The sequence below is a fragment of the Pterocles gutturalis genome, unplaced genomic scaffold (genome assembly GCF_000699245.1).
Source record: "Pterocles gutturalis isolate BGI_N339 unplaced genomic scaffold, ASM69924v1 scaffold30666, whole genome shotgun sequence".
NCBI classification, from domain to species: Eukaryota; Metazoa; Chordata; class Aves; order Pterocliformes; family Pteroclidae; genus Pterocles; species Pterocles gutturalis.
In genome coordinates, this window is record NW_010098819.1 from 1 (window position 1) to 27426 (window position 27426).

General features: G+C 42.7%; 1 protein-coding gene across 1 annotated transcript in view; it reads right to left on the bottom strand.

Moving 5' to 3' along the window:
• Position 1: 1 nt before the first annotated feature.
• The window catches only part of BRSK2 (BR serine/threonine kinase 2), a gene marked incomplete at its 5' end in the record, with an annotated part of 53843 nt that continues 26418 nt past the window's right edge, over positions 2-27426 (bottom strand). The window contains 4 exons of the mRNA XM_010074372.1: positions 2-247; positions 20153-20242; positions 20883-21063; positions 23028-23151. Of these exons, the coding sequence (XP_010072674.1) occupies positions 72-247; positions 20153-20242; positions 20883-21063; positions 23028-23151 (571 nt within the window). The remainder of the gene's footprint in view (positions 248-20152; positions 20243-20882; positions 21064-23027; positions 23152-27426) is intronic.

Genomic DNA, 27426 nt, shown 5'->3' on the forward strand with positions numbered 1-27426 from the left:
ATTCTTTCTTGCTCTTTTGTTTTTGTTTTTGTTTTTTTTTTTCTAAGTTATTTATTTTTTTATGTGTTTATTTAAGGTTGGTCTTGTAGGCCGACTGATGAGACCATCTTTGCCTTGTCTTTGCCAGCAGGGTACTTATTGTCTCCTCTAGACCCATAGTCATTAGAACCGGAATCGCTCCGCTTGCTGTTTGCGCTATGCTTGGTTGGCGTGCCGGGGGGATGGCTCACCTGCCCGTTCTTCTCGTCTGAAAAAAGTTGTTTAATTACGTCAAAGAAGTTACTCAATGGGCTGCCTGGGTACACAAAACAGAGGAGACAAAAAAAGAAAGAAAGAAAGAAAGAAAGAAAAAAAAAAGAGAGGAAAAAGAAAAAAAAAAAGAGGGGGAAAGAGAGAGAAAAAGAGGAGAGAAAGAGAGAGAACAAACAAACAAATGAACAATGGGGTTTTTAACGAGAAGAACATGATGAGGAGATCCAGAGCCACGTGCGTGGGGGTGTGTGGGGGATGAAGACAATGAGCAGGAAGAGGAAGAGTGTTTAGGATGGGATACCTACAGAAATAAAGAGGCTGGGAGAATAACACACCTAGGGGGAAGGAGCTAGTTTTCTCCTGAGTGGGGGACCTTTGCTGTCTCACCTAGCAGGAGGACACAGTACCATGTGGCTGAAATAGATCAGTCTATTACTTGGAGTCACTTGGCCACTCCACACTGAAACTTCAGTGAATACAGGCAAATCCCATCTTAGTGCTGCTGCTACAAACATGGGGCATTTGTATGTGGTCGCCAGTTGATGCTTTGCAGCCTCGCTAAGCTCTCTGGCTACACCGGGCATTAGGATTCCTTTGCTTGCATTTAATTTATTTCTGAGAATCTCCTTGCTCACCTTTCAGTCACTAAGCCTGAAGCACCTGAGTGTTCAAAGGGAAACAGCACTTGAAAAATGAGCTATGGCTGACATGAGTATTGCCATTTGCATGTGAGGTTTGCGGCTTGTGCTTGCAAGCTTCTAAGCACCTTCAAATCCTTCTGACAACAGGCACCTGGACATGAAGATGCTGAATGCATCGTGGAAGCAGGCTGTTATGCATTTAACCATTTCTGGGACCTACCAGGGTCAAGAACTACTTCCTCATTGTCCTGAATTTACGTTCTCTCTACAGTACAGCCTCCATGACGATGACATTCACTCCAGTGGAGTCAGGAGCTAGAGAGGAGCGTAGGGTTGCGAGCTACTAGAACAGATATCTCATTATGCCAGCCACTAGAGCAGGTTGCAGCAGTTGCATGGGTTGGGCACTGTGCGCGAGAATAGAATCTTCCATGCCATTTGGACCACCAGGCAGCAGTGCTGTACACTGTTAGTCTAGTCCTGTGTCAGAGGATGTATGGAAAGTCATACTGGAGGAAAGGCTCTGGGGTGCTACCAAGGGAAAGGGACCAGCTACTACTGGAAAGGTAGCCTTTTGGGGGGCTTTTCTAGACCCTTTAAATTTTATTTAATTCTGATCAGACATAGAAGGGGTCACACAAAATTCTCAGAACATGGATTTTGAAGGTGGTTTCTATCTAACATACACCATGGAGATGATGCCTGTTCATGATCACTGAAACCCCATGATGCTTTCCTCAATATTGGGACCATTGCCTCCATTATTCTAACAAATTCAAATAATTTTTATCCCACATTAGTAATTCCATTCTCCAGCTCCTAGAAGGAAACGGGTTCCTTCTATCTGCCTTCCAGTGCTGTGGTATGCTGTGAAGAGTGGAACCTTTCGTCCCCAAGAAATCAACATTCAGTTGGGAGCAAAGGGATTTCTTCATAGCAGAGATTGCCATTTATCCACAGCTGGTGGACAGCAGTGGCTTGGTAATATGTCCCTTCACTTTTATTACAAACATAAGCAAACCAGTTACTACAGCAGGCAAGTACTTTCTGTGCACGGTCACTTGTCTGAAGAGCTTGCTGAGTGCTTTCTCATTCTCTAATGGAAAATGCTAGACAGATATCAGCTGCTTTTACACAAAGAAAGAGGAGATATATAGTATTTGTGCCCTGCAAAACTGAATGTGTTACTATTTTTCCTTCCTTGTGCTAACCAGGTAGTTGCTGCTTTCCTCTGCATGTTAACAGGCATTGAGAAAAATCAAATGGTTGGCATATAGAGTGATGGATCTCAATTGTATTAATCTAATTAATTCCTTGTCTTCCTCTACTTGCTGCTTTGTGGTTTACTTACTGCTGGCCCTGGTTCTGTCTGTGCGTTCGGTTACACCAATGCCACAAGCAAATGGCTGTTATTTTCTGCAAGGGCATCATTCACCTAACTGACTGAAGCCTTCGGAATGGGGCCAAACAAACAGCCAGCACATATCTCAATTTCTGGCTAAGAAGAGAAGGGCTATCAAACTCTCAGTCATTTTGGGCTCAGACCTCCGTGAGCTCCACCTGCTTCCTTCCACATGCATGCAGATGCTTTGGAAGGGGGCTATCTGTTCCACATCTATGACTTCTATTTCAGAGATTTCTCTAAGCCTCCCTAAAACTGTTTTAGGTTTGTGGGTACGTGCTCTGCTCAGACTGATTTCTATCTGCTCAGACTCACTTCTACTTTTAGGTGGATATTCTTTTCCAATGAAAAGAAAGAAAAAAAAAGAAAGCAAACACTCAGCCTTGAATGCAGGAATGTGGGCAGATTTGGTTCTTATGTGGCTTTGGACCCCTCATCTTCATAAGCAAATGGAGTCAGCAGAGAGAATGAAAAAGAGCACTGAAAAAAATGCTGGAGAGGGAAAGACTGCTAGGTTGGGAGAAAAGGGAAGGGGAATATCTCTTAGTTACTCAGCTGAGCAGTTTATTCAACAAGCTTAGAGGGAAAGAAGAGGGCAGAGTAAGGAGGGCTCTGCAGGAATTGGGGAAGCTGTTTGTTTTCATGTAGACAGCAACAGTAGACAAAAGTACAACTTGCAAGAATGGAGCAATAAAACATTTTAAAAATTATATTTCTATATCTTGTATTTGCTGAGTCCTGATACAAGATTTTTGATCATATTAAAATTCAGCCCCTGTTTCATCCACGCTTTCTCCTCCCCATACCCTAATGGCTTTGAAGTCCCTGGAGCTTTATTGCACAAAAGTATTTAACAATCTACTTTTCTTTGCCTGTATCACTACTGGATTCCTTACAATCAGCATTTTCAGGTAAAATTTTAATGGGAGGTAAGAAGTCCTTAGGGATGTTTAAAGAGAGCTACTGAAAAAATAAAATAGGCCATTTCACTAACCCTTTCCTTCCTTTGCCTTTTGTAGTATCTGGACCTGTAATTAAATAGTAGGTAGTAATGCTCTCCTGTCCTGTAGTCAAGAAAGAGCTGATCCTACACCAAGCATTACAGACAATCCCTGCATTGATGTTGTCTATATGGCAGCCTCTTAGACCGCTGTTGGGCTGGTCTAGATATTGGTCTTTGGATACACAGAGTCCTCACGTTTTTCTCTGGAGATATTTAAACATGGGTCAGGTATGCTGGAAGCATGAAAGTGGTGCATGGTGTTGCTCCTCTTAGTTCTCAGTTCTCTTTGGGCTTATACATCCAGTAAAACAACACTTGAAAATGCAGGTGATGATGAATTGCTTTTTCAGCAGTCTTCCACTCCTAGCATTCAGTGCAAAATGTGTGATAGGCTCTTACACCTATAAGTCCATCTGGGGCCCTCAAAAAGGCTGCCTCTCTTATTTCAGAAAGGGAAATGTCCATTTCCTCTGGACAGGGATGAAGGTTTGTCTCACTGATTCTTCAAAACCTCCCTGTTGTTTCATGCATCTGTAACTGAGGTCTTCTTTCCCCTTGAGAGCAAATATTCATCAACACAGAGCAAAGGCAGCATGAAGGGGTAGCAAAGGTGAGAAACCGTGAGAAGGAGAAGAGGCAGGAGGGGAGATTTGGAGCATTAGGTTTACATCTGTTAGGAGGAGATGGATATGTGCATTTTTGAGTTAGACCAAGGAGCTGTATGCTGCATGATGGGGAAGGGGAATAGGTTTGAAGACAAGCACTGAAGCTTATGAAAGGGTCTTGTATTGAAGGGATGCTACAGAAATATATTGATGCAGAAGGCACTGGTTTGTGGCACCTGTGTGCAGCACTGTCATAGACAAATATTATGAAAGAAGTCAAAACTGTGAATGCATTTGGATACAACAGGCACTAAAAGGAAGGAAGAGCTGGAGACAGACACAAAAATGTAAAAGCAAGCTGGGCAGGTGGCTTGTGTCAACCCTCACAGTCCTCAGTATTTCATCTGCTGGTCTTAGAAAGTCTATCGGATGTTGACCTAGCCCTGGTGGTGTCACAGGTTTGAGAAGCAAGGTGCAAGTGGAGCGCTGAGGTAGGACAGGAAAATGAGGTGATTCACTCCAGGCACCAGAAGTGACACCAGCAAAGGAAGCACCTTGCAAAGACGCAGCTCGCACCTTGCAGAGACCCCCAGAGTCCTCCATGGAAAATAACAGGAGGTGGTGAACAGGCAGCTTCAGGAGAAGCCTGGAGGCTTCAGTCACTGTTTAGAACCTGTTGTTTTGTAACAGGACTTGGTCCTGTTTGCACTGAAGCAAATAGCAACATTCCTGTGGGCTTTATGGAGGCAAACCCTGAGGCACTTCCTTCTCCTGTGGAACTATCTTTCTCAAGTCTCTGTATTTTTAATGCACGAATTCTTGCGGTGCTGAACACAAAGTTGCACAAAACAAATATGCCATCTGTGGGATTATACTCTGCCTTTTCTTTCTGTATAGCCTGAGAAATTTTGTGTTTCTGCATTTTTAGCTTAGGCTTTGGGAGAAAGTGAATGGGAAAAGATAGGTCTCCACTGGAAACAGAGACACCCTTTGTCAACCTGACTTCCCATATTCCTCCCGTTGTTGCTTTCATGTAATTTCTGTCTTCTCCCTGCCTCTGCTGCCGAGGTTTTCTTCCAATACTCATTACTTTCTCTTTAAGCCCTTGTCTTTTTCATCCCTAGCTTTCTCTGCATTTCCATGGCATCTGTGGTTTCAGTGAATCATGCAACAAAAATTCAACTCCTTTTACATAAAGCATTGAAAAAATCTCTTGATGGGTGATAATCCGTTCCCTTTCAAACCCATTTCACTACTCTAACAGAGTTCTAGCCCTCTTTATTAACAGTAGGCATTTTTTGCCTGTTTGCTTGGTTTCTGATGGCAGAGTCCCTTCTGCCTTCAAAACCAGAAGACTTAAAATATTGAACTCCTAGCCTAGGCATTGTACAAATACAAATCAGAGAGATGCCTCAGTGAGCTCACTGACTACTGAAGGGGGCTACAGAAAGAATTTTTTGCTCATTTAATGGTTGGATGTATGAGGCTTCCCTCTAGACTGAAGAAGGGTGACAGAAAGGCCACTGCAATGTCTTGCTGGAGGCCATCACACAGAACTTCCTCCTGCTCTATGAAACCATCCTAGGCCACTTGAAGTGAGCTGAAGAAACTGCAGAAATCCCAAGACTGGTATTTGTCTAAAATAAAGGAAGTCAGGAAAGCATTTCCAGAGACATTGATGTGGTTTTTAAATGAATTTACAAATTGCCACAACAGAGTGACCAGAACAAGTTTTCCCATTTATTTTTTCCCCAGTTACCTACCTAATGGGACATTTGTTTTTATTTCATTTCAGTTTTTGGACTAGAAAATGGAGACAGACAGTCCACAGAACAACTCCAGTTTCTTGGCAGCACACCTGACTTGCAACTAGGAAGGGTAACTTGTGACTTCCAAAGGTAAGAACAGAGCTTATTTTCCAGAGTCCCTAAGACTGCCAGTAAAAATGCCAGTGTTACAGAAACAGACTGCAGGCAGGGACTACTCAGATTTTCCCACAGGTGTCTGTGCTACCAGAAGAAGATGGGAACTTTCAACTGCTACACACCTGGGCAGATCTGAACACCCAACCTGACATGCAAATGCTCTATGACCCATCCTTCTTCTTACGCCCTTAAAACATCCCGTCTCCTCTGCAGGAGGGTGGCCTAACATTTGTGACTAGCCAGATGCATCCAGATGGCCATTCTGCCTCTGTCTTGCACATTCTCTCTCTCATACACACACAGGGAAGCTGAGATCCAGTTCAGCCTCTCCTGTCGCAGACAATATAACTGAGGCAGGTAGCTCTTGGATAATGAGTTAGAGAATGGTGAACATGGGCAGCAAAGACCCAAATAGATGAGGCATATTTCCTTGCTGCTACCTTCTGCAGAGATAAGGCATGAGTAATTAATTAGAAAACAAACACTTCCATTACTGATTAATAGCTCTGGCCAATCCAGCACCCCTACATAATATTCAAAAAAAGAAGACACGATGATGGAGGGGAAGGAATCATACATTCATTTGGACAGCTGGTGGCACTGGAAGAGCAGGCAGGGATAGTGGTGGGATGAAGAGATGCCAGGTTCTCTTGTAGAATCACACTGTTCTGGCAAATGGGCTGGTGAAGGACTGATCCCAAGAATTTTCTGTATCTGCCTGACCTTTTACAAAGATCTGCCTGCACAAGTGTGTGCTGAGAAGGGAAGCCGACGACCTACAGTCGTAAAGCCACAGCAGATGACAGTATTGATGCTACCCATTCTCTGCTGCTTCATTACAATTTTTATCTATAAAAATGTCAAAAAATGTATTGGCATGTAATAATTTTGTACTTTATTGCCAGATGGATGTTTGAGTATGATACGGGTTTTAAGTTCTCTGGCCTGTTGCTAAGGAGAGAAATGACCTGTGTATGCTGGTAAAATGTTGCCTTCTCATTTCCTCTGAATCAATTCATTCGAAATAGGATTTAATCTTCTGGGGAGGCCATCTCAAATTTAGTTTAGTACAGCAAGCAAATATTCACATGGAGTATCTTGAGGCACTGCCTACCATAAATAAAGTACTGTGATCTTAATTAAGAGAGAGATATCTGTGTTTTCTGCGTTAGATATTATTACAAGGAAAGAGGAAAAGATCTTATATCGGAGAGTAAAAATCTAGCCATAGGCGTCAAAATAAGATCTGACGTGTACCAAATAGTTCAGTAGATCTGGATTCACATTTAATACAAATTTGCCAGTTTTGTTGCTACCTTCTTCTACAGTTCAAAAACATGAGTCATGTAATGGAAAAGAAATGTCTCCCCAACACAACACTAGAATGAAGAGAGATGACTACAGTGTCAGGGGAGTCAGCCATCCATTTGGACAGCAAAGGATACCAGTGGAATGGGCAAGGATAACTGGGAAACCTGACCTGAACTCTCTGGAAAATCTGACTTATCTTACTTATAGTGATCCACGCATTATGAATGAATATGTGATCTTCTTCCTTTTATCTCTCCTTTTGGTTGCAATTTAGACAGAAGAATCAGCCATGCTCAGAAAGACCAGTAGCCAGCACATTTTTCAGACAAGATAATAAAAAAATTATTGTTCTGACTACCTCACAGTGTAACAGTGGCGAGAAAAGCCTTTCAGCTGGGAGGACAGCATACTTTTTTTCTGGAGGTTTCAGCACCAGTGTTTCTGCCATCAGTTAGGACTTTATGAATGCAAATTACCAACCTCCTCTTCCATCAAACAGCTACTTCGTGAAAAGCAGACTTACTCTAATTAATGCCAATATGGATCAGGATCACTTCCAAGAGCACCAAATCCAGATATTTGGTGCTGCTAATAACACCAACAGTCTCTGAATTAGCACTCACAAAGTTACATGCTGCAACTGCAACCCAAATGTGATGTAACTAGTTTTAAACTACAAAATGTCTCCTAATTTCTCATGTAGCTTGGGATACTATTGACATGGGCGTGTGTCTGTATGAATCAAACTGTGATTGCAAGGAGTTATGAAGAGAAGCTTTTACTGTGTGCACAGAGGGTGACTGGCCACAGGAGACAAGGTCAGATGGCTCTGAATAAGAAGCTATGTCAAATCCTAAACACTGGAAGCAAGAGCTTTGGGTGAGATACATTGGAAAGATATGAAAGGCAAGTGGATTTGCTGTGCTTCTGCTTTGATCAGATCATTTTGGTGATAGCCACTGCTACACACAAGGATCCATAAAGCTTTTTGTTTAACTCTGGTGCCAGGGATCAAGGTTTCAAATTGTAAGTGGCAACACAGGATGTTTAAGAATAAACACACGGTCTCCTGGCCAGCCTGTTGTCACAGGGTTATGGTCTAAGCACGACAGCGTGATTTGCCTGGAGCTGCACTAGTTATACGTACTAACATTTTCCTTCTCTTATCATCTCAGAGTTCCATGGAAGCGCCACTCATGTAACGGAAGACTTCCTGAGAGTCATGAGGGATGGAAAGCAACAAGCAACGATTGCCTTACTTGGAAATAAAATTCAGCCCCAGACAGCTACGGTGTAGGGACTGGAAATTCTGCAGGCTCTCTGGTAAGTGTTTCTCAGATGGTAAAGCCAAGAATAAGGCAGGCTTTTCAGAGCTTTCTGCCAGGGTATGGCTGGGAAGGGGAGCTATCAAAGGCTATAAACCAGCTTTACTACTGAGTCAAACACCCAAAAAAATTCTCAGCTCACTAGTGATTTAACTTTGTAAAGACAGACTCTTTTCTGAACAAGGACTACTGAAATGGCACTGTGGGATTCTGTGTGGTGTATCTCAATGGCTCCAGATCCAGTGAGCTCAATTTACAATGATACTTGCTTTCTAATTCCCAGATTTGTAGTTGAAGCTGGAGGGCTTTCCAGTTTGTGTATTATCTTGTGCTTGTTTTTTTTTTTTAATGTAAAGGCTCTGCAAAACCTATTAGAACCTCACTGTCAATTATACAACCTACTCTTCAGTGAGATAGACATAAATACCAGATTAGATGGCAGTAAACAGTTCTCTCAATCCTACCTCAAAAGAAACAGAATCCAGCTCATTCTTTTACAGATGTGTTGATTTTATAAGGCTTAACAGCAGCATATCAAGTGGTAAAGCTTATTTGTCACTAAACTGATTTGGTTCTGAATACACACAAGGAATAGATCAGCTAAGTCAGAAGGTATCACCCCTATAGGCAGTTTTCAGGTTACAGCTGCATTTTAAATGTAAAGCATTTAATTTTTATAAGGTAAATTTTGTCTTATAAACAGATATGAAAGACTTAATGGAAACCAATTTAGTCTTTCTGACAATGGAAAGGCCTATTCCCCTGCTGAAATGGGTGGAAACATAAAAATAAGATATTCCACCCCAATGCATTTCAACTTTATTATGAGTCAAATTATTTTCTTCTGTTGTGAAATTTGAAGAGTTGGCAGCAGTTTTCTAGTGTGCACAGGTAGGGTTTATACAGTAGCTGTTATGTCATTTGGATATTGGCAGCTCCCATGACATATCTCTGCTGTTCAACATTAATTTGTTTTTCGATGCCAATGGCTATATGCAAAATCACTTCTCAGATTGATGACCACTGCTAGCAGAAGATGAGATAACATTTAAAGGACTAAATAAATTTGCCTTGCTGTTAATGACAACATTCAGTGGTTTATAGTGGGTGAAAAGATATCCCTCATTCCCACCAGAGCTTTCACATGGCTGAGCCAGGCATAAAGCAACTGATTAGCTCTTCCTGCTCCAGAGTTAACTCTTTTGCAAAAATGAGCTCCTCTGGTCATTCTCGGAATATGGAATAAGGTCAAAAAACCACATAGTTGTTCTTATGTTATTTATTGTTACTAGATGAACATGGTGTCAACTTCACAGGGAGTTCCCTGTCCTTAAGGTCACAGAGGACAGTTTTCCAATCATTCCCTTTTGCTCCCTTGTCTAAACTGTGGGTGAGCTCTCCTGCACATGAAATAGTTCTTCACTTATACAGGAGGGTGGAATTCAGCATGGTGCAGTCACCACTGCTTTTGTTGTGTGTGAGCACACCAACAGGAATATGATCCAAAGGAAGCGGTTCCATTAAACCCCTGTGACCCATCCCTTCTCTTCTCTGGATCTGTGCGCGTGGTCTATATGTGCTGTAGTTGCCACAAAATAGTCTCCCTGCTGGCCTTCAGCTTATTCTCTTTGTCCCTTGTTGGATTGATGCTGACACTGTGACAGCTGGAGGGCCTACCTGAACTGGGAGTGAGCAGGAATCCTGTTTTAACTGGAGAACACAGAGCACTGGCTGGTTATCTGTAGAGCTCAATTAACTTGCGAGCAAGCAGTAGAATCAGTATTTAAATGTTTTCATATGATGTGAATGCCAGATCCAGGCAAGAAACAAAGGCTTGAGGGACAAGAGGGATTTACTCTCTGATGCCTTCTAGAAGAAGCTGGAGGTCTGCCTACAACTTACATGAGTCTTCATGAGGAGATCAGAAATGGTATAACAGAGAAAACTCAAATAAGAAATCAAATGAGCTCCTTTCAGAGCAAAGGAAAAACTCCCACCAGCAAAGCTGCAACTTAAGGTAAAGAGATCATCTCAAATGCAGGAAATGGGCCAAATTCTGCCTCAGTCACACATGTATAAAGCTAATATTATCTCCACTGTGACAATTTTTCTTTGTTGATACAGACTCCACAACAACTCCAGAGCAACTTTCCTCAGTTTACGAAGAGATGACGCAGGAGTCACAGGTCCAGCTGGAGAGCGGTACTAGCTCAGTGATCACTTCCTCAACAGCTTGTGTTGCCTTTCACAGAGATATCTGAATTCAACCTAAATACCAGAATGGAAATCTAAAGAGAACAGACTTCTCTTGTACAGAACTTTTCTGTACAAGATGTAAGTAATAAGACAAAAACCTCTCTTATAGTATTTGGGTATTTCCACTATTGTATCTGGAGGAGTCAGTAGGGGCACAGGTAATGAAAGAAAAAATACAGTCTGTGGGTGCACAGAGAGTGTGGAAGGCAAGGGACAGGTTAACCAAAATTCATGGAACCTCAAGCAAGTTGAGCTGCAAGTTTTGCAGGAAATTATTTTTTTTCTCTCATTCCTAGCAAAACTCTGAATCCAGTAGGTTCACTATTCCTCTAGCTAGAGATAAAATGCCCTTCCCCAAGACCAGACTGGAACTATGACAATTTATGCTTGCTAAGTGTCTGACGGATAATATGCAGTGTGTCTTATGGAAGATTTAGGAGGCTCTTACCCCAAGGATATCTGGGGAAGAAGGGAGTGGATGCAAAAGGGAATTAAATACCATAGCAATCCTGTCTCAATAAATAGCAGGAAACCAAGGGAGACAGCAGCTAGCAGGGCAGCATTCACCTTCACTGCAGAAAAGGGACTGAAGAATCATGAATCAAAGGCAGCAAGTAAACAAAAGAGGGGAAAAAAAACCGGGAAAGAAAAAGAAAATCACTGGCCTGGGTTACAGTGAGGGAGGAAATCTCAAGTGCAACACCACACACTTGTGCTATGAAGGGGAAAGCCGTGGTGGAGCCTGTGCATCTGTGCATGGATGGGGAGGAACAGAGTAAGGGGGATATGCTCGTGTCCGCCCGGTAAGTGAAAGACAGAGTGGGCTATTACAGGGGGGTGGGCTTGAAAAGAGCGTGGGAGAGCGGGGATAGGGAAGGGGAACGGAGGGAAGGGACAGGACGGCGCGTTGTTATGTTGCTCAGCAGGGGCTGGGGAAGGAGAAAAGGCAGAAGGGAAGGAAGTTCTTACCACATTTGGAAAGTCTGCCAGTCATCAACTCCATACAGTTAGTGGTGTCTGGATCATAGAACGGAAAGAGGAGGGAAGGAGGGAAAAACGTAAAAAAAGGTTTCCATACCTCTGTGCATAAAGTAGTAACTTAGCACATTATTACCTGAAGCAGGAAACATACACACATCTCGGTCTTTGCACAACCCAGGCCAAATTCTGCCACCCACTGTGTGCCAGTGCAAACCTGGCCCTGTGACTGGGAGTGGATGCTGCTTCCATCCCGCTGCGTCCACTCACCTCTTTATCACAGCTATAGGTATTGATGAGGTGTGGGAAATATTCTGCCACCACATTAGCAAACTAAGAGCCTTGAATACGTTGTTTCACCTGGCCAGCTTTGCAAGTTAGCCTGCAAGAGCCAGGAAATGCCCAGCCAGCTGATCTACATACATCAAAAACCAGCAAAAGCAGACATGGAACGAGAGGACTACTTACACAGCTCAAAAACATCTTTTAGACTCCAAAAGATAACATCCAAGTCCTCAACATAACTCCACCTCTCTCATTCACATGTAATTTCTTACTCCTCTTGTTTTCAATGTCACTATTCACAGGCAATAGAATTACTTCTGGGAAGGGTGGCAGAATCTGGCCCTGAGACATAACTGTCCACTTTGTGTACAGCTCTCATTGCCACAGCCTCTGAGTGCTTCTCACTCAGGTGCAATAAGCAGAAGGACATGTCAGCTTTAAAGCAGAAAGGACCAGCTCTGCTGGACACTTCGAGGTGGAACCTGCTGGCAAGCCAGATCTGCTGCTGTCAGCCAGGTTTCCGTCGCATTTGGGATCTAAATCATTGCGTCCATGAGTGCAGGGCAATGCGGAGCACCCACTCACTGCTGAGCAAGTAGCTAACAGTTAAAGCACTCAGTTCAGGCTCAGATCTCCTCTTGCCTGGCCTCTTGATGAATGCTCAGGTATTCAAGAAATAGGCTTCTTGGAAACATGCACACATATGCTGAAAATCCCTTACTGCTAGGAACCTCTAACTACTACAGAAAAGTCTGCAGGAGAGAGGGAAGGATGATTGCTTGTCATTCCTTCCCTTAAATACTGAGAAAACTAATTTCAAAAAAGGCGGAAAGGGTTCTGGATATGCTTGGGTAATCTGAATCCATGCTAGAATAGCATGGATATGTATATTTTCTGATGCAGCCAGGCGTATGCTGCATAGAGCATCTGGGAAAGCATAGAGTAGAGAGGGCAGGCACTTGGTCCAGTGACACTGGTCAAAGCATCTGAGCAGCAGTTGTATGTTCTCCATCCACAAGGTCAGAGGTGGGCTTGCAGAGGTCAATGGGAGATGATAACCACGGAAGGTCTCTCAGAAAGGCACAAGACTGAGAGAAAGAGAAAGGAAAAAAAGGAAGGAGGCGAAGGAGAAGAGGGGATTCAAGAAATGGAACAAGGTATCAGAGGTGTCAGAGAGGCCAGGAGTTTACCTGCCTTTGAAATTCTTTGTTTTGTCTGCCTGAGTGAAGGCAGACGAAGCTCACAAAATACATTTCTCCCTGAAGATGCCTAGCAGGCTTAAGCAGTACCTACAGCTGCTGATTGAGCCAAAGACCAGAAGTCACAGTCACAAGTCGTTTTTCTCATTAATAACTTGGAGAAGTTTATTGTCTCATGCCTTTCAGTGGTTCCTGTCCAGCTGCCTCTGAGCCAATTACACCTTGTTGTAATGAAGTGTAGTGGAGATCTATAGTGGTAGAGCTCAGAGCATTCACCCAGTTGTTAGCAGAACTTACACATTGAAAAAACACAGAAGAGCAAGGAAAGTCTCAAATATGACAGATATGTTTCTGACTCCCACTTCCAACACCTGGAATTTTCCACTCAAGTGTATCCAGACTGACTGACCACACAGTAACTAGTAGTCTGGAAACAAAAAAGGTAGTATTTGGATAATGTCAGAGTAGGTAAACATTGTGGGTGGCTTACTAAGATTCTCCTAAAACTGGTAATTCTGTTTCCTCGTTAATTGTAACAAATTAAAAATAATCATATCTCCTTAAGTTAATACTTCAAAATACTGTCTTTTTTTCTAAGTCACTTGCGGTCAGCATAGCTCTTTTCAGTATTTCATTTAAAGCTAACTGTGTAACAGGTCTACACACATTAATTGTGTGATTAGAATACAAACTGACAGATCTACAACTGGAAAAAAAGGACTGTAACATAGCTTTTTGACAGCATAACATCTTGGACTCTGTACCCCATTTTGTTCCTAAAAAACTAAATTTGCAGGTTGTAGAATTGGTTTTGATGAATAGGGGAAAACACAAACCCTTTTTTGAAATATAAGACCATGTAAAAAATATCAAAAGAACACTAATAAAACCTCTAAATTGTCCTTCTTAAAACTTTCATGCATAACTATAATTTGCAGTCTTTATATTGCCATGGCCACTCCCAGGAACTGCACAGGAATTTTTTTTTTTTTAATGTCTTTCCAAGACACAATCAGGCTGTTTTTTCCCCATTCCTAAGGCATAGCAAACATGAGCACACCAGAAACAGTAGTTCATACTGCATCTCTTGAAAGACTACCAGAGTTAATATGCCTTCAGCCTCTCTGTTACAATAATTACTTTAGTACCTCTTTCATTTCCATCATATTGTAACATCTGCTTTAGTAAATACTCTATATGGTAAAATATTTCATCATTTTAAAGTAGCATTTTAATTCTAATTAAAAAGCCTTAGATTGTTGGCAGTCAGCTTCTGCTCATGGATAATAATTCACAACCTGTGACTGTGGGATGCACATGTTATGTGAGGTGAATAAAGCCAGAGTCCAAAGGCCTTTAGCTGGCTGAGAAGCGTTGATGGGTCATGTAACCGTGTTTTTCATGTGCGCTGTTTAATTTTTTAATTAAAGCAGAGTGGCAGTGTTCAGATCTCTATCCTTCTGATGATAAGGCAGTTCCTTATTTCATAGAGATTGCTGGCCATCATTCATGCTTTGGATTTGACCAAGACGCTCTCATAAATGACACCCAGTTCAGTTCACTAACAGATGGCAAATGCTTTGGTTAAAATAAGACCTTCCTTCAAAAGACCAAACAAGCTCTGAATCCATTAAAAAATGCTAGTATACTGCTGAATTTTCTTTCATGATTTTCTTTTTCCTCTAATTTCTGTGTTTCTCTCCTACATAAACTTCACAATCAAACTGCCTAGTTTGTGATGCTTTTGGTATTTCTGAGACTGAGACTTGTCCCAGACCAGGAAATCTCACCCAAACTGCTGCTCCTCTGAGATCTCCAAATCCAGGGCTGGATCCCAGAAAACACTGAGCACCTCCTGCAGATGCTCATAGTCCCCAATAAACATTTCCATGAAGGGAGATGATGTCAAGGGAGCCAGCAGTTCCTCTGGTCCAAGGCAGTTATAATTTAGATTTGAATTCCCCAGAGTCTGGGTGCTTATTTGAAATCCACTGTTCTCCTATCAAAACTCTGGAGAGCTTGGACTCTTTTCTACAGGCTTTATTTCAGGACTACTCAGTTAATTTTAATGAGGTCTGTTCAGTAATAATACTAAAGCTGTTTAGCAAAAAAACAGTGCTCTGCCAATCCAGCCAGGCATTACGTGGCACCTTTTGTAGGTGGGAGCCATGACAACAAGATGCAGAGGTTGCCCCAGACACTACAAGAGTGGTGAGACACAAAGGATCACACAAGAATGCAGGAAACAAGATAAACCTGGGACCTGGATGAGCCCGGGATAGAACTGACTTGCGGTCCGATTCCAAACCTGCATAGCCCTGTTTTGAGTCTGCAGCTGGAAGTTTACCTTGGAAAGCACTTCATTTGCTCCTTATTCCCTTTTCTGTCTTGATGATAAAATCCTTCGCACATTTGGAAACCGTTTCTTACTAATTTTTTTTTTAGTAAATTAACCAACCTACAGCTCTTGTGAGCCATCAAGATGAACACCCAGAATTCACAGATCAATACTCTAGCAAAGTTTTTGGAGTCACATGAACATGTTTTGCTTTTTGACATGCACACCAGCACAATAAGAGAGCTTGGGTGCATATACAGAAGATACACACAATGAGGAAGAATTTGCATTGCCCTGTTTTGAAGCTGGATATGGTCTCTAAACACTTGTTTATGCTGATGAAAGGCATTTCCAGCAGTAACACTGAGGTGCTCTGAACTTTGAGATGCCAGTGGTTAAAATTCAACATGAAGACAGTAAATATAATAAAGAAACAGAAAGCCTATTACAAAGAAGTTATAAAGGCTATTTCAGTATTGCTGATTGCCCAGAATATGGGAAACTGGGAAAAAATAAGAATATGCCGCACCCCACACTTAAAACCAAAGCCCAAAAAGGCAAGAAAATATTAGGGAAATAAAAACTTATACCCTGTGAATGAGTACAGATGGCTTTTGCATGTCCCTATTCACCAGCTGTTTCTATTACTCTTTTGCACAAAGGCATTGGAAGAAAACAGATTATGATTTAATGGAAAGAGTATTGGGCTGAAACAAAGGCACAAATCTCAGATATTTTCTTCCATGGAGAGAGATCCTTTTCTCCCACCAAAGGGCAATCCTACCCATGGATTACTGAAGTAGAGATTTTGAGTAGAAGGCTCCTGGATGGAGCCACACGTGGACAAGAGACAAGGCCAGCTGCTCTCACAGACAGCAATACTTACTCTTGGTCCAAAAGGAACTGTCCTTTTATGGCCTTGCTGGGCTTAATGGATTTTGTGATACCAGTCACAAGAGCACATGGACAGCTATTCTGGTTCAGATCAAAGGCCAAAACCATCTAGCGCTTGGTCTCCATCAGCAGCCCCACATAGATACGCAGGAGTGTAACAGCAGGCCAAGCATACAGAACACCTCCTCCTAACAGTACTCTCACCACTTGCAGCTCAGAGATTTCCTGAGCCTGCTGTGGTTTCTCTGCTTAGCAATCCTCATGATGATTTCTCTGCCAGGGAGTTGTCCAGCCTCCCTGTGAGTAAGGACTACTTGGAGAAGGAGTACTTGGAGAAGTACATTACATGAAGACACACCTTCCAATGTTTTTTTGGTGCACTGCTTCCAATAGTTTCATATGGTGGCCTCAGCTTCTTTCATTGGGAAGAAAAAGTGAACAATCAATCCCTAGCTACTCGTTCTATGCCAGTCACGAGTCTGTAGACCTGGTATTGTCTCAGCAGCTATACCACAGAGGACTTAATGTCCTGAAACATGAAGGTAGAAGGTTGGTATGTTGCACTAAATTTGGCCAACTGGACAGTGGATTTTAGAAGAATTAAATTAGGTTTTGGGATAGATTTCATTTATTTACACACTTATTCAGGTAAGGGAGGGAAGCAATTTTCCTGCTTCAGAGTACGTCAGAAGAAGTAAGCACAGCCAGTCTTAGGAAGGAAAAATGGAAGTGAATGGAAGGATATCCACAGGGAAGCGAGATTATAAGGTGCTCAAGTGTGACACAAACACATCTGCCTAAATCATACACACACACACAGAGATGCATGGGCAACACGACATCTACAAACATTGTTGTGAGCTGGAGGAAATGAGAAAGAGGAAAGTGCGTTCTGAAACCCAGGCAAGCCGGCTTAGCAGGCTGGCATGCTGCATATCAGATCAAAGAGGGGCAGGAGAGGATGACTAACAGTGCCATACGCCTATTAGCTCTTGCTCTTCTGCTTTATACTGAGCTCTTTGAATCCTCCCTTTCTGCAGGCCTCACTTTATGTGCATGCACCTTTCACAGGTGGGTTTAATCATCCCGCCTGTAATGGCATCTGAACTAAAAGGCAGGGGAGACAACCACACATGTCTGCGCACAATGAGCTAGGAAAATCTCCAGTGCTGGATCAGCATTGCTGGTCGGAGCCAGCTGTATCCTCAGAGCCACGGAGGGGGAGAGTCAAAGTGAACTGTGAGCTTGCATGTTGCAGCAGTGGGCTGCCTACAGAGCATCCTCAAACCATGGACCTGAACAGGAGTCCAACCACCACAATTCCTGGGAGGTGCTCAGGGCTGGGAATATGGGAGAAAGAGCAAAACTGAGAAAAATTTGCCTCCCTTCTAGTAAGAAATGCTGAGTAATTCCATGGCAATTTCTAGGAAGCTCTTGCACGCATCTTTCCAACCGCAGCCACCCAGCTAAGGAAGGTGCTGAATATGAGCTCTTGCTGTCCCTTTATCCCTTTATTTCCCCTTACCCTCTCACTGGCTGGGGATGTGGACCACAGGGCCTTTCCTACTTTGATGCACAGGTTGTCTCTTCTTGGTAACAATACTTTATTTTCCCCTTCCTTTTCTCTTTTCCTTGTACTCTGCTCCAACAGAAAATTTTCAGGTTGAATTACTTCTTTCTTTTTCAAGACGTGCCTATTCCTGATCAGGTCAGGTGATATGATACAGAATAGTCTGGCACCCTGTCTCTCATGAGCTGTCTTGCCTGGAAAACTCCCCACCCAAGGAAATTCTCATTTTTAAGTTTCAAGAGACCATTCATTTTGGTTTTACTCCCATTCTACTCTGGTGTTAAAGATCAGGCTGCATTTCCCCTGCTAGAACAACACGCTCTCGTGTAGCTTTAGGCAGTAGTCTATAATATGTGTCTATAATATGATTTCTCCATTCCAGAACCAGAGCAAAACTCTAAGTCAGATACATTTCTCACAGCAGGGTTTGCCCTAAACATCTCCCTGAGCCTTGGTCAGATGAATGGTTTTTATTAAAAAATTCCTATATCCTGCTTTACGTGCAAGTGTGCAACAGGGTCGAAGTCTTTCTAGAGAGCCTCGGTAGCTAGCACATAACTCGGGTGAAGAAGTTAAGAGAGATCACCATGTTATTTACTTTTTAAAGTTTTTTCCTCACCAGAAAGCAAGGGTACACTTCATTCCCTAAGAAACATGTTTCACGCAGCAGGGGTAATATGAACTAGACTCAAAGGATACTTTCCTATCTAATTCCCCTCACTCCCACTTGTCCCCAGCATTTCCCAAGAGGAAAGGCTGGCAGAAAATTCTGGCTGCTTCCTTGAGTTAATTTCAAAAGTCCACACAGCAAAAACCTGAATTAACCCTATTTCTAGTTTCCTCACCTTTCCTGTTTCCTAAGAATCACCCATGTGCTGGGCACCCTTGCAATCCAGCATGCAGGAGGTCAGGCAGTTCTGGAGGGCAAAAGCTAAGTGGAAAATAGTATTTCCTGAACGAAGCATAATTCTCTGTCATGTAGTGAGCATACACTCTTCTAGATGGAGTTATTTTACCTTCAGCTGTTAAAGCCACACTGTTAGCTCAGAAGGCTGTAACCCATACCTGCAATGAGCCAAGGACATCTGGGATTTAACTGCAGGATGCAATGCTTCATTCCTCCAATTTTGTTTTGACCGGTTCACACAAAGGTCAAGCATCGAATTTGGCTCTTACGTATAATATTTAGTTACTACCTTTTAGTCATCACACAATGGTAAAATTCTTCCCACTCCTCCTGCCTCTTTGTCTTCCTGCAGCCTCTGCTCTCTTGCCTTGCTTCTCTTTCTTCCCCATATCTCTACATTCTTTCTGCTTCTCCCCATTTTTCCTTCCTTGAAGCTCTCCCAACAGCTAAGCTTCCTTAAGTTTTCCATTTTCTCCTTCTTCCTTTTTTCTGTCCTTTTAAGGGACAGAAGAGTTAAGACTGATATTTTTGTGTGTGCGTGTCACCTCTAGTGTTCAGAGTGAACATTTGCTACATAACGGTGGGATGAGGCTAATTTCTGTTTTATCAATTTAGGCTGCCTGCAGATTCAGATTGATGTCATTGCACAGGGTCACACAGCTAACGCTTTCTTTACCACCATGAGGAATTGAAATTTACTTCAAAAATAGATAAAATATAGCTTCTGCAGAACCTTAGTATATGATTTGTGCTACCACAGTATTGGGCCAAGAATTTGACTACGTTACTAGAAACTATTAGCCACCTTTTGACCATCTGAAAGTGCTGCTGTGAATGGATAAGTTAAAAGCAGCTCTCAGCTTTATTCTGGGACCTTCTGAAGACGGATGTTTCTAAAGCACGCCTGAAGGGTTTGAAAATCAGGTATCTTCCACAGCATGTTCCTATTCTGGGAGATTTTGGAGTTGGAGAAAATCTGGAAGATCTATTGATGATGCAGCTTTTGATGAAGAGGGCAAATGGCTCTTTGGGCAGGAGGAGGGCAGATGCTGTTCAACTGGGGAATGCGCTGGGAGCACTGGAGTGGGAATGAGAGAGGGAAGAGCAGGGTGCGTGCAGGGAGTTACTGCTCTGTCTGAATGGAGCTCATTTCTTGCTGTAATCAGAGGGATGGCCTCCCTCGGCCTCCTGGTACCAAGAGGCACTTCATCACCTTCCTGTCCCTGCTGAAGCAAGGTGCTCAACAGTAGAAGCTACTTACCTGATAACTGCTGCACTGAAGGCTGGTCATGTGTGCTTAATAACTGTGCCTGAATGGTTTCTACTACCCTCTTAAAACGACGGCTTGGACCTGCGAGGAGAGAAGAGGCACAAATGGCTGTGAGAGGAGCGGGAGCCGAATCTTCATACAGCCCAGGCTGGAGGGGAAGCATCTTCCCTTCAGTCTTGTCCCCAAGAGTGTACTGACAGTGGATCTGGCACAGCTTGGAGGAACTATTATGCAGTCCCCATGTTAATAGGGACTGTGGTGTGCTGGACTTAACAGGGCACAGAAAAGGCGGGGGGGGGGTTTGTTTGTTTGTTTTAACCCCTGTGGGGGCATGTGGTCACCCAGAAGAAAAGGGTGTTTGCATGTTTCTGTCAGAAGGAAGAAACCAGTGGCCTCAAAGTGCCCAGCTGAAACACTGAGACCTTTGAGTGAAACAAGGAGGCAGTGCAGGGAGATACGTCCAATCTGATGCACAGAGCAGCCATTTTAGCACCAGTCATGGTGGTGGCACCTTCACCTCTCTGGGAATGTCCTTCCCTCCCAGCATTTCCATCACTATCAACACCATTTTTTTTCCAAATGTCCTCCTTGCCCCATCTTAATTTTTCCCCTGAGGTCAAGGTAGTTCTATTATTTCGCCTGGCAGAGCTGTCTTTGCAGGCCTGTAGATCAGGAAGGAGAAAGCGGGCTTGCACCCATTTTACAGCTTTGCCATGGTTACCTGATAAGAGTGTGAAAGTGACAGAATAGATCCCATTCTCCTTCTGCGCCTCTCCCCCTTCCGTGTATGTTATGTCCACCTGGAACTTCACTGGCTTCTGGAAGACAGCAGGACCTCCTGTGGACTTATATTCTGCACGGAAACTTGTCTGTGAGATGACACTGTGACTGAGGCTTGGAATCTGAAACAAGGCAGTAGAAGGAGATAGTAGAATTAGAGCACAAAGGGAACAAAATTGCAAAATTCCATTTAGAACAAAACACATTTCCAGAGTGGATAAGATTTGCTGGATTTGCTTCTGGACTTGAATTTGTAACGTAGAGAGTGTTCTTGTGAAATCAGTAAGAGTGTAGCTTGCTTGACACAGCAGAAGAATACCCTGCTCCTTACAGGACTGACTTACATTTAAAGGTTGAATATTGGTGGAATACCCAGCATGCTTATAAATTTACACATGGTGCACAACTTCATAAACTCAGTGCTTCTTTTCCTACTCATCTACCAGTTTTGAGAAATGCCTTTTGCTGAGTGAAAACTGATATTAAGGGGGTGGTCAGAAAAGTCAGCGGGATATAAGACTGGATATAAAAAACCACCTGAGTATCCTGGTCTGATCTCATAGCTGATCCTGTTTAGAGCAGGAGACCTCCTGAAGTCCTTTCTACCCTCAACTTTTGGTGGTTCTATGATATCAAATAGACATCAGGACACCAAGCAGACACTTAGACAAGTGCCTGGGATATCCACAGGGAAAGCAAGCCTGCAAATAACTTACCCCAACCACAACTCCTATCAATATGTAAAAGAACTTTGAGAAGCTTTCTGGTATCACCCAATATTTGTATCATGGTAGAATTTCATAACTGTATCTACCATGGTAGAATTTCATAACTGCCTAATTTTCAAGCAGTTACCATTCACAGTTCCTGCCAAATTTAGCATACATTCTATTTATTCCTTCATAAAGGACCAGATTAAAAACAAAACAAAACAACACCCAAATCACTTGCAAATCTAGCCTTTAATTTAGAATGAAAAATGAAGATGAGTTGTTTGAGAAGCTGATCTTAAGGACTTACTTAGCAGGCTGTGACAATGCATTTAAGTTTGAAGTTGCCTGTAAGATATGATTCATGGGGTTTGCACGCTAATCACTGTATCCCACCTCAACCCACACATGTGGGGTATACACAGGGTCACCAGTATAGACAGTAGCGCACACTACGCCATGATATAAACCCACAAGTACAGGTAAATGCATGAAACTGATATAGTAACATGGCTGCTTCAAACCAGTCTATGAGATGGACACCAGTGTCTGATGCATGCTACTACACTGCACTTGCTCCTTGTATGCCTGTACAGTTAAAAGGATTACAGCTGTTTTTATGGACAAAATTCATTGCAGCATCAGAGACTAAAAAGGAGTGCAGTATTTTGTGGAAAAGAATGTCACTTCAACAAACGATATAAGAAATTAAGTCTCCTCTTAATTCTGTTGAAAAAAAGTCTAATTATGTTGTCAACTGCCTTGAATTGAAAAATCTCTCAAATTAACTTTGCTGTGCTGACTTTTTCTTCACTGATACTTCTAGATAGTGAGAATAAGGGCTTTCTATTAGAAAAATTGACAATTTCTCTCTGCTTTCCTAGATTGTAAATAAACTGTATCTGCAACAATTGATACTCTGGTCACCCGAGGAAATTACCCTTCTTTCTGCCATAGAGCATTGAAGAGGAGATTTGAAGTAACAAATGCAGATGTGGGAGTGTTTCCGAGACAGGATTTTTGCCTGACTGAAGTGGTGGAGAGCATGCGGTGACTGTAGGGTTAGTTTGACAAAGCAGCAAATCACTGTTTTGATCCTGCCCCAGTGGTGAGCTCTAACTACAGTGATATTCCAAGCACTGGCACCCAAGAGACCCTGCCAAGAAGGCTGAAATCTTTTCTCACCTTAGAGAGCATTATCTACAGTTAGAAATTCAGACAGAGTCCCATGGAGGCCTGAACCAACAGGCCATGTCAATTAAATCCACAGAGGGTGCGTTGGAAAGAGGAGAGACCCTGCCCAGTAACATATGGCACAAGGAGTCCTGGAACCCACCAGTGAGCAATGTCTCCAGGAGGCAGCTGGGGTGACTTACCGAGAGGAAAGCATGGACAATATCAGCCTTAATGGAGCTTAGTGGTTTGTCCTTAATGACCACGAAAATCTGTTCTTCTTTCTCCAGGTTGATGAAATTACCGAACCAGGATTTTTTGGCAAGCCTGATGTGATTAAAAGAAAGAAATGTTTAGAATTTGAGCACTCTTTCTTACATACGCCCAGCTAGAAAAAATACTAAAAAACACACAAGTAGTTTTAATAATGCTCCAGATACAATACTAACAGTAAGTGGAAAACAGTGTCAGAGAACATCCAGAACAACATTTCACTTTGTGAAAACTGTTACAATGATGGACCATGCAGTCTGTCAGCATGGGTGACCAACAATGAAAAATCAGGAGCAATGGTGACTCTTTTGGCTGAGCCAATATACCAATTAACACTGCATATATAAAGTGCACATAAGCCAGGGACACATTTCTGGTTCGTCTCCAGGGATCTTGCCATTTCTTGTGACAATATGTGGATGCTGGTAACACAGGGATTTAAGTTCCTTTTCACCCAATTTCAACTCCTTGGGTGCTCTAGGACTTGAAAAGTCCCTTTTTCTGAAGGTATCCTGTTGGGCTGATGGTACAATCACAGGATCACGCTTTCTAAAGTGAGCTGCAGGTTTCACTGGCCCTCCAATCTGTCAGTGAGTGAAACCCACTCCTATGCAGAGGGCCGGGACAAAGACTGTCCCATTCATTAGTCCCATTCAGGGTGTCTATAGAACGAGTGAACTCTGGCCATCCTACAAAGGAACAATTTTCAGTACTAAAAGAGAAAATATCAACACCATGCAAAACGCAGTTCAGGCTTTCCACTGACAGCACTACAACTTCACAGTTCCTTTCAGCACCACATGGTAGTTCCATTGTAAAATGAAACTGCTCTGTTTTTTTCACACTGATTGTATCAGCAAATGTTTGATTTTGCTTATTTTTTCACCATTTCAATGCACTTTGTTGACATTTGCTTTTAAGTTAAACAGGCTAAAGGAAAAATGCAGGGACATGAATGTTATTTGGGGACGCCACCTGGAACTTGAAGGTAGCACCTCTGACAGGTGTGGTTTTGAGGGGAGAGAAGATGATGTCAGCTATGAGATACAGCCAAAGAATCACTGGACTAACCTAAACCCGGGGAAAATTCCACCAAAATCAACCATATTCTAGTAGGGAAGAATTTAGCATGAAAATGTCAGAAACAAAAAGACCTGCCACCAAGAGATGGCAGTTTTTTTCCATCACAGGATACTGTATATGCCACAACAAGTCCAGTTTGCAGTAGTCTGCAAGTCTTTCACTTGTTTTGTCAGACATTCCCCACTCAATAGAAGAAGACAACCTCTCTGGACAGGGAGAGCCATCTGCCAGAAGGATTACTAGACATCAACTTTCCGGTAAAGCAATAAACAGCTGGAGGGAGTTATTAGTAGATTCACTTTCCATGGCAAAGACTCAGACTGAGGAAGGGCAGAGACCAGCAGAGAGAGGAGCAAACTAGGAAACTAATTGGAAGTCTAGACCTTTGGGATAAAGAACAAAGCTTGACCTCAGCAGCGTCCAGCAATCTGCACTCATTCCCCATCCCACAGCGCTCCACGAATCCCACAACTGTCGTCTCGCTGCCCATTTAATGCACACAGTAGGAAGACACAACTGAATGACAGCTCAGCTGTGCAAATCATCATTTGCTTCTACTTACTGCAGGCAACCAAAAAGAAGAGTACAGATTCACTTGCAGTTTGGTAAACCAGTGCCCCCGACTCAATTAAAGTGGTCTGGAAAGCTGCCACTCCCTACAATATTCATAGGCAGCTCTAAGGAAGCCAGCGAGGCAGAGATTAGCATAGGGAGCTGTAAAGAGAAAGGGACTCTCATTTAAATGGATCGTTAAGGAGCCAGGGTTAGAGTGTGAAAGGAAATTACATACTAATTAGCTCATGTGTCTCGCACACACCATAACAACGCCGCAAGCCCCTGGAGAGCTGGGGCAATAGCATGTAAAGGGTCTGTGCTCATTAGTAAATTAGCACCTGGTTATCCATCTGAAACGGCCGGTTGGTTTAGGCTTGCGTGTAGCATAATCTGAACCAGGGTTGGCTGTAAGGACCCCAGGGGCCCAGTATATGTCACACATGGAGGCTGGGCCTGGAAGAAGTGTGCATATTTAATTGCGGGTCTGCCATGTTAAAATACGGCTTTTCATTTTTGTATTTTCCTTAGTGGTTTTGTTGGCCCTTAATTTATAGGTCTTTTAAGAAGCGCAGGTTAAAAATGCCCCAGAACATCGGGAGGTTTGCTCCTGTTCAGCTTGGAAACTTGGTCGGGAGTCTCCAGAGTCCAGCTGGGCTCTTCTCTTTGGCAAGCTTATCACCAGAAATACTGACTCTGGAAGAGTCACTGGTAGCCTGGGCTACGCTCCAGCTTGTAAATCACTGGAACTCACTAAATAATTTCTCTGGTGCCACATAAGATGGAAGAGATGCTAGTGGCCTTTCCCATTTCTGGAATGAACAGAATGAAGACACAGCACACCTGCACTGGCTTTTCTCCCCGAAATCAGCAGAACGAGCTGTGCTCCTGCACCCGGGGAACAGGCCCACTGAAGAAGAGGGGTCAGCTTTGGAGTAGAACGACACAATGAAGGTTTTCCTCCTCTTAGAGGGTGTTAAATGCTACTAACTTGGGTTAAATGGGTACCGATCAAGGATCCTCAGCACCCTGAATGAGATGCTCTAGTATCTCACAAGATCAGGCTGTAAGCAGCAAAAAATGTACTTAAAATTAACAATCTTCTCTTGTCATGGCAACCCTCCTAAGGGGGAGGGAAACGGGAGATATGTGTGGGAGGCTGGGTATGTAGATTACTCTGGGGAATCTAATCAGGTGTCCAGTTGATGAAAAAGCAAATAGATTAGCATGAAAATGGAGGCTGGTGCTTTATTCCTTCACACTGAATTTCTCACTGCTATAATGGTGTTCCTTTTTCTACTTTTGCAATGTCTGACTGCATCGCCTTCTGGAGAGCCTTGCTGTGTTCCCTCCCTGTCCCCGAGCTCATGGATCTGTAACCTCCAGAGGTTTACCTGCTTGGCATAAACAACAGCATTTCGACTCCTGCAAATGGAGTTTTGCAGGTTTAAAGCAGCTATGTCTCTTTAAATGTCATTCCTTACACATTTTCTAGGACTTTTTCATATGAGAAAGAATAGCATTACCCAGACGTGTCAAAGTGTATTACCTAATCATCAGGTTTGGTAAATGAATGGCAGTCATTAAAGAACGCGGTACCAGAGCAGGGACATGCATTTTTATCACTCAACCCATGAGGTCAATGGAGCTCTTGATAAGGATATCCTATTTCTTACAGAAAAGGAAGATAATAATAGAAAAAATAAGATATGTGCAAGTAGGCACTGAGCAACAAGACATCTATCGTTAAAATAAAATCCAGTTCATTATTTTTTATGACTTTTATTATGTTTACTGCGGGGTGCAGGCCAATTGAACTCATTAATTTGGCAATTATACGGAAAAAGAAAAAAAGGCCTTAGGCTTTGACTTGCATCCAAACTGCCTCAAATGACAGGCACTACTTCTCTATACCAGCTTTTAAAGACTGAGTGGGAAGCAAAGAAGGCAATAAATTACCAGGAAAACTTCCCCCAACATACATACATGAAGAGGAGAGGAAAGGAGAAATTTAATTCTGAAGGTTTTCTGCTTTAACGGCTTTAAAAACATTTGAGATGAGAGTATCATATGTCTTTGATAAGGATGAGTTCATTTTCTGAAATTCTCTCATGCCTTTCTATTAGTAAATGCTACAAAGTGTCGAAAACACAATTTATTCAATTTTTTCTTCCTGGATTTCTTTTACTAACCTTTACTATTCCCTACTTCTCCCTCTCCTGAAGTCTTTATCCCTCCCCATTCTGCAGCATTCGATACCGAGTGCCCATCTTATACCAGATAAATGCCAGGTCTGGGGAAAGTCGTTAAGGCAATATCATTGTCACCAATTACTAAACTTTAGGCCCCAAATTGCCATCTACAACTCATGAAAATTTCACACAAGTATCTTGATGAAAGGCCAAATTGCCTTGGTTGGCAGGGTAAGTCTATGGGCATTGGGTGCACAAACACAAGCTGTGAAAATAAAAAGGAATAATTTGGCATCTGTTGCATATATTAGGAAGTGTTTGGAGAAGCGCTCTCTGGCAGGGACTTCCAAACCCGCCACGCAGTGACGCACATTTGTGCAGTGAGATGGTTGAAATGTACACTGACTTTTAGGAATGAGGCTGGTGAATATGAAACAGCTTCTTCATGTCCCAATGCTGCTCCTCAGAATTAACACTGCATGTACTATCGCAGCTGAAAATT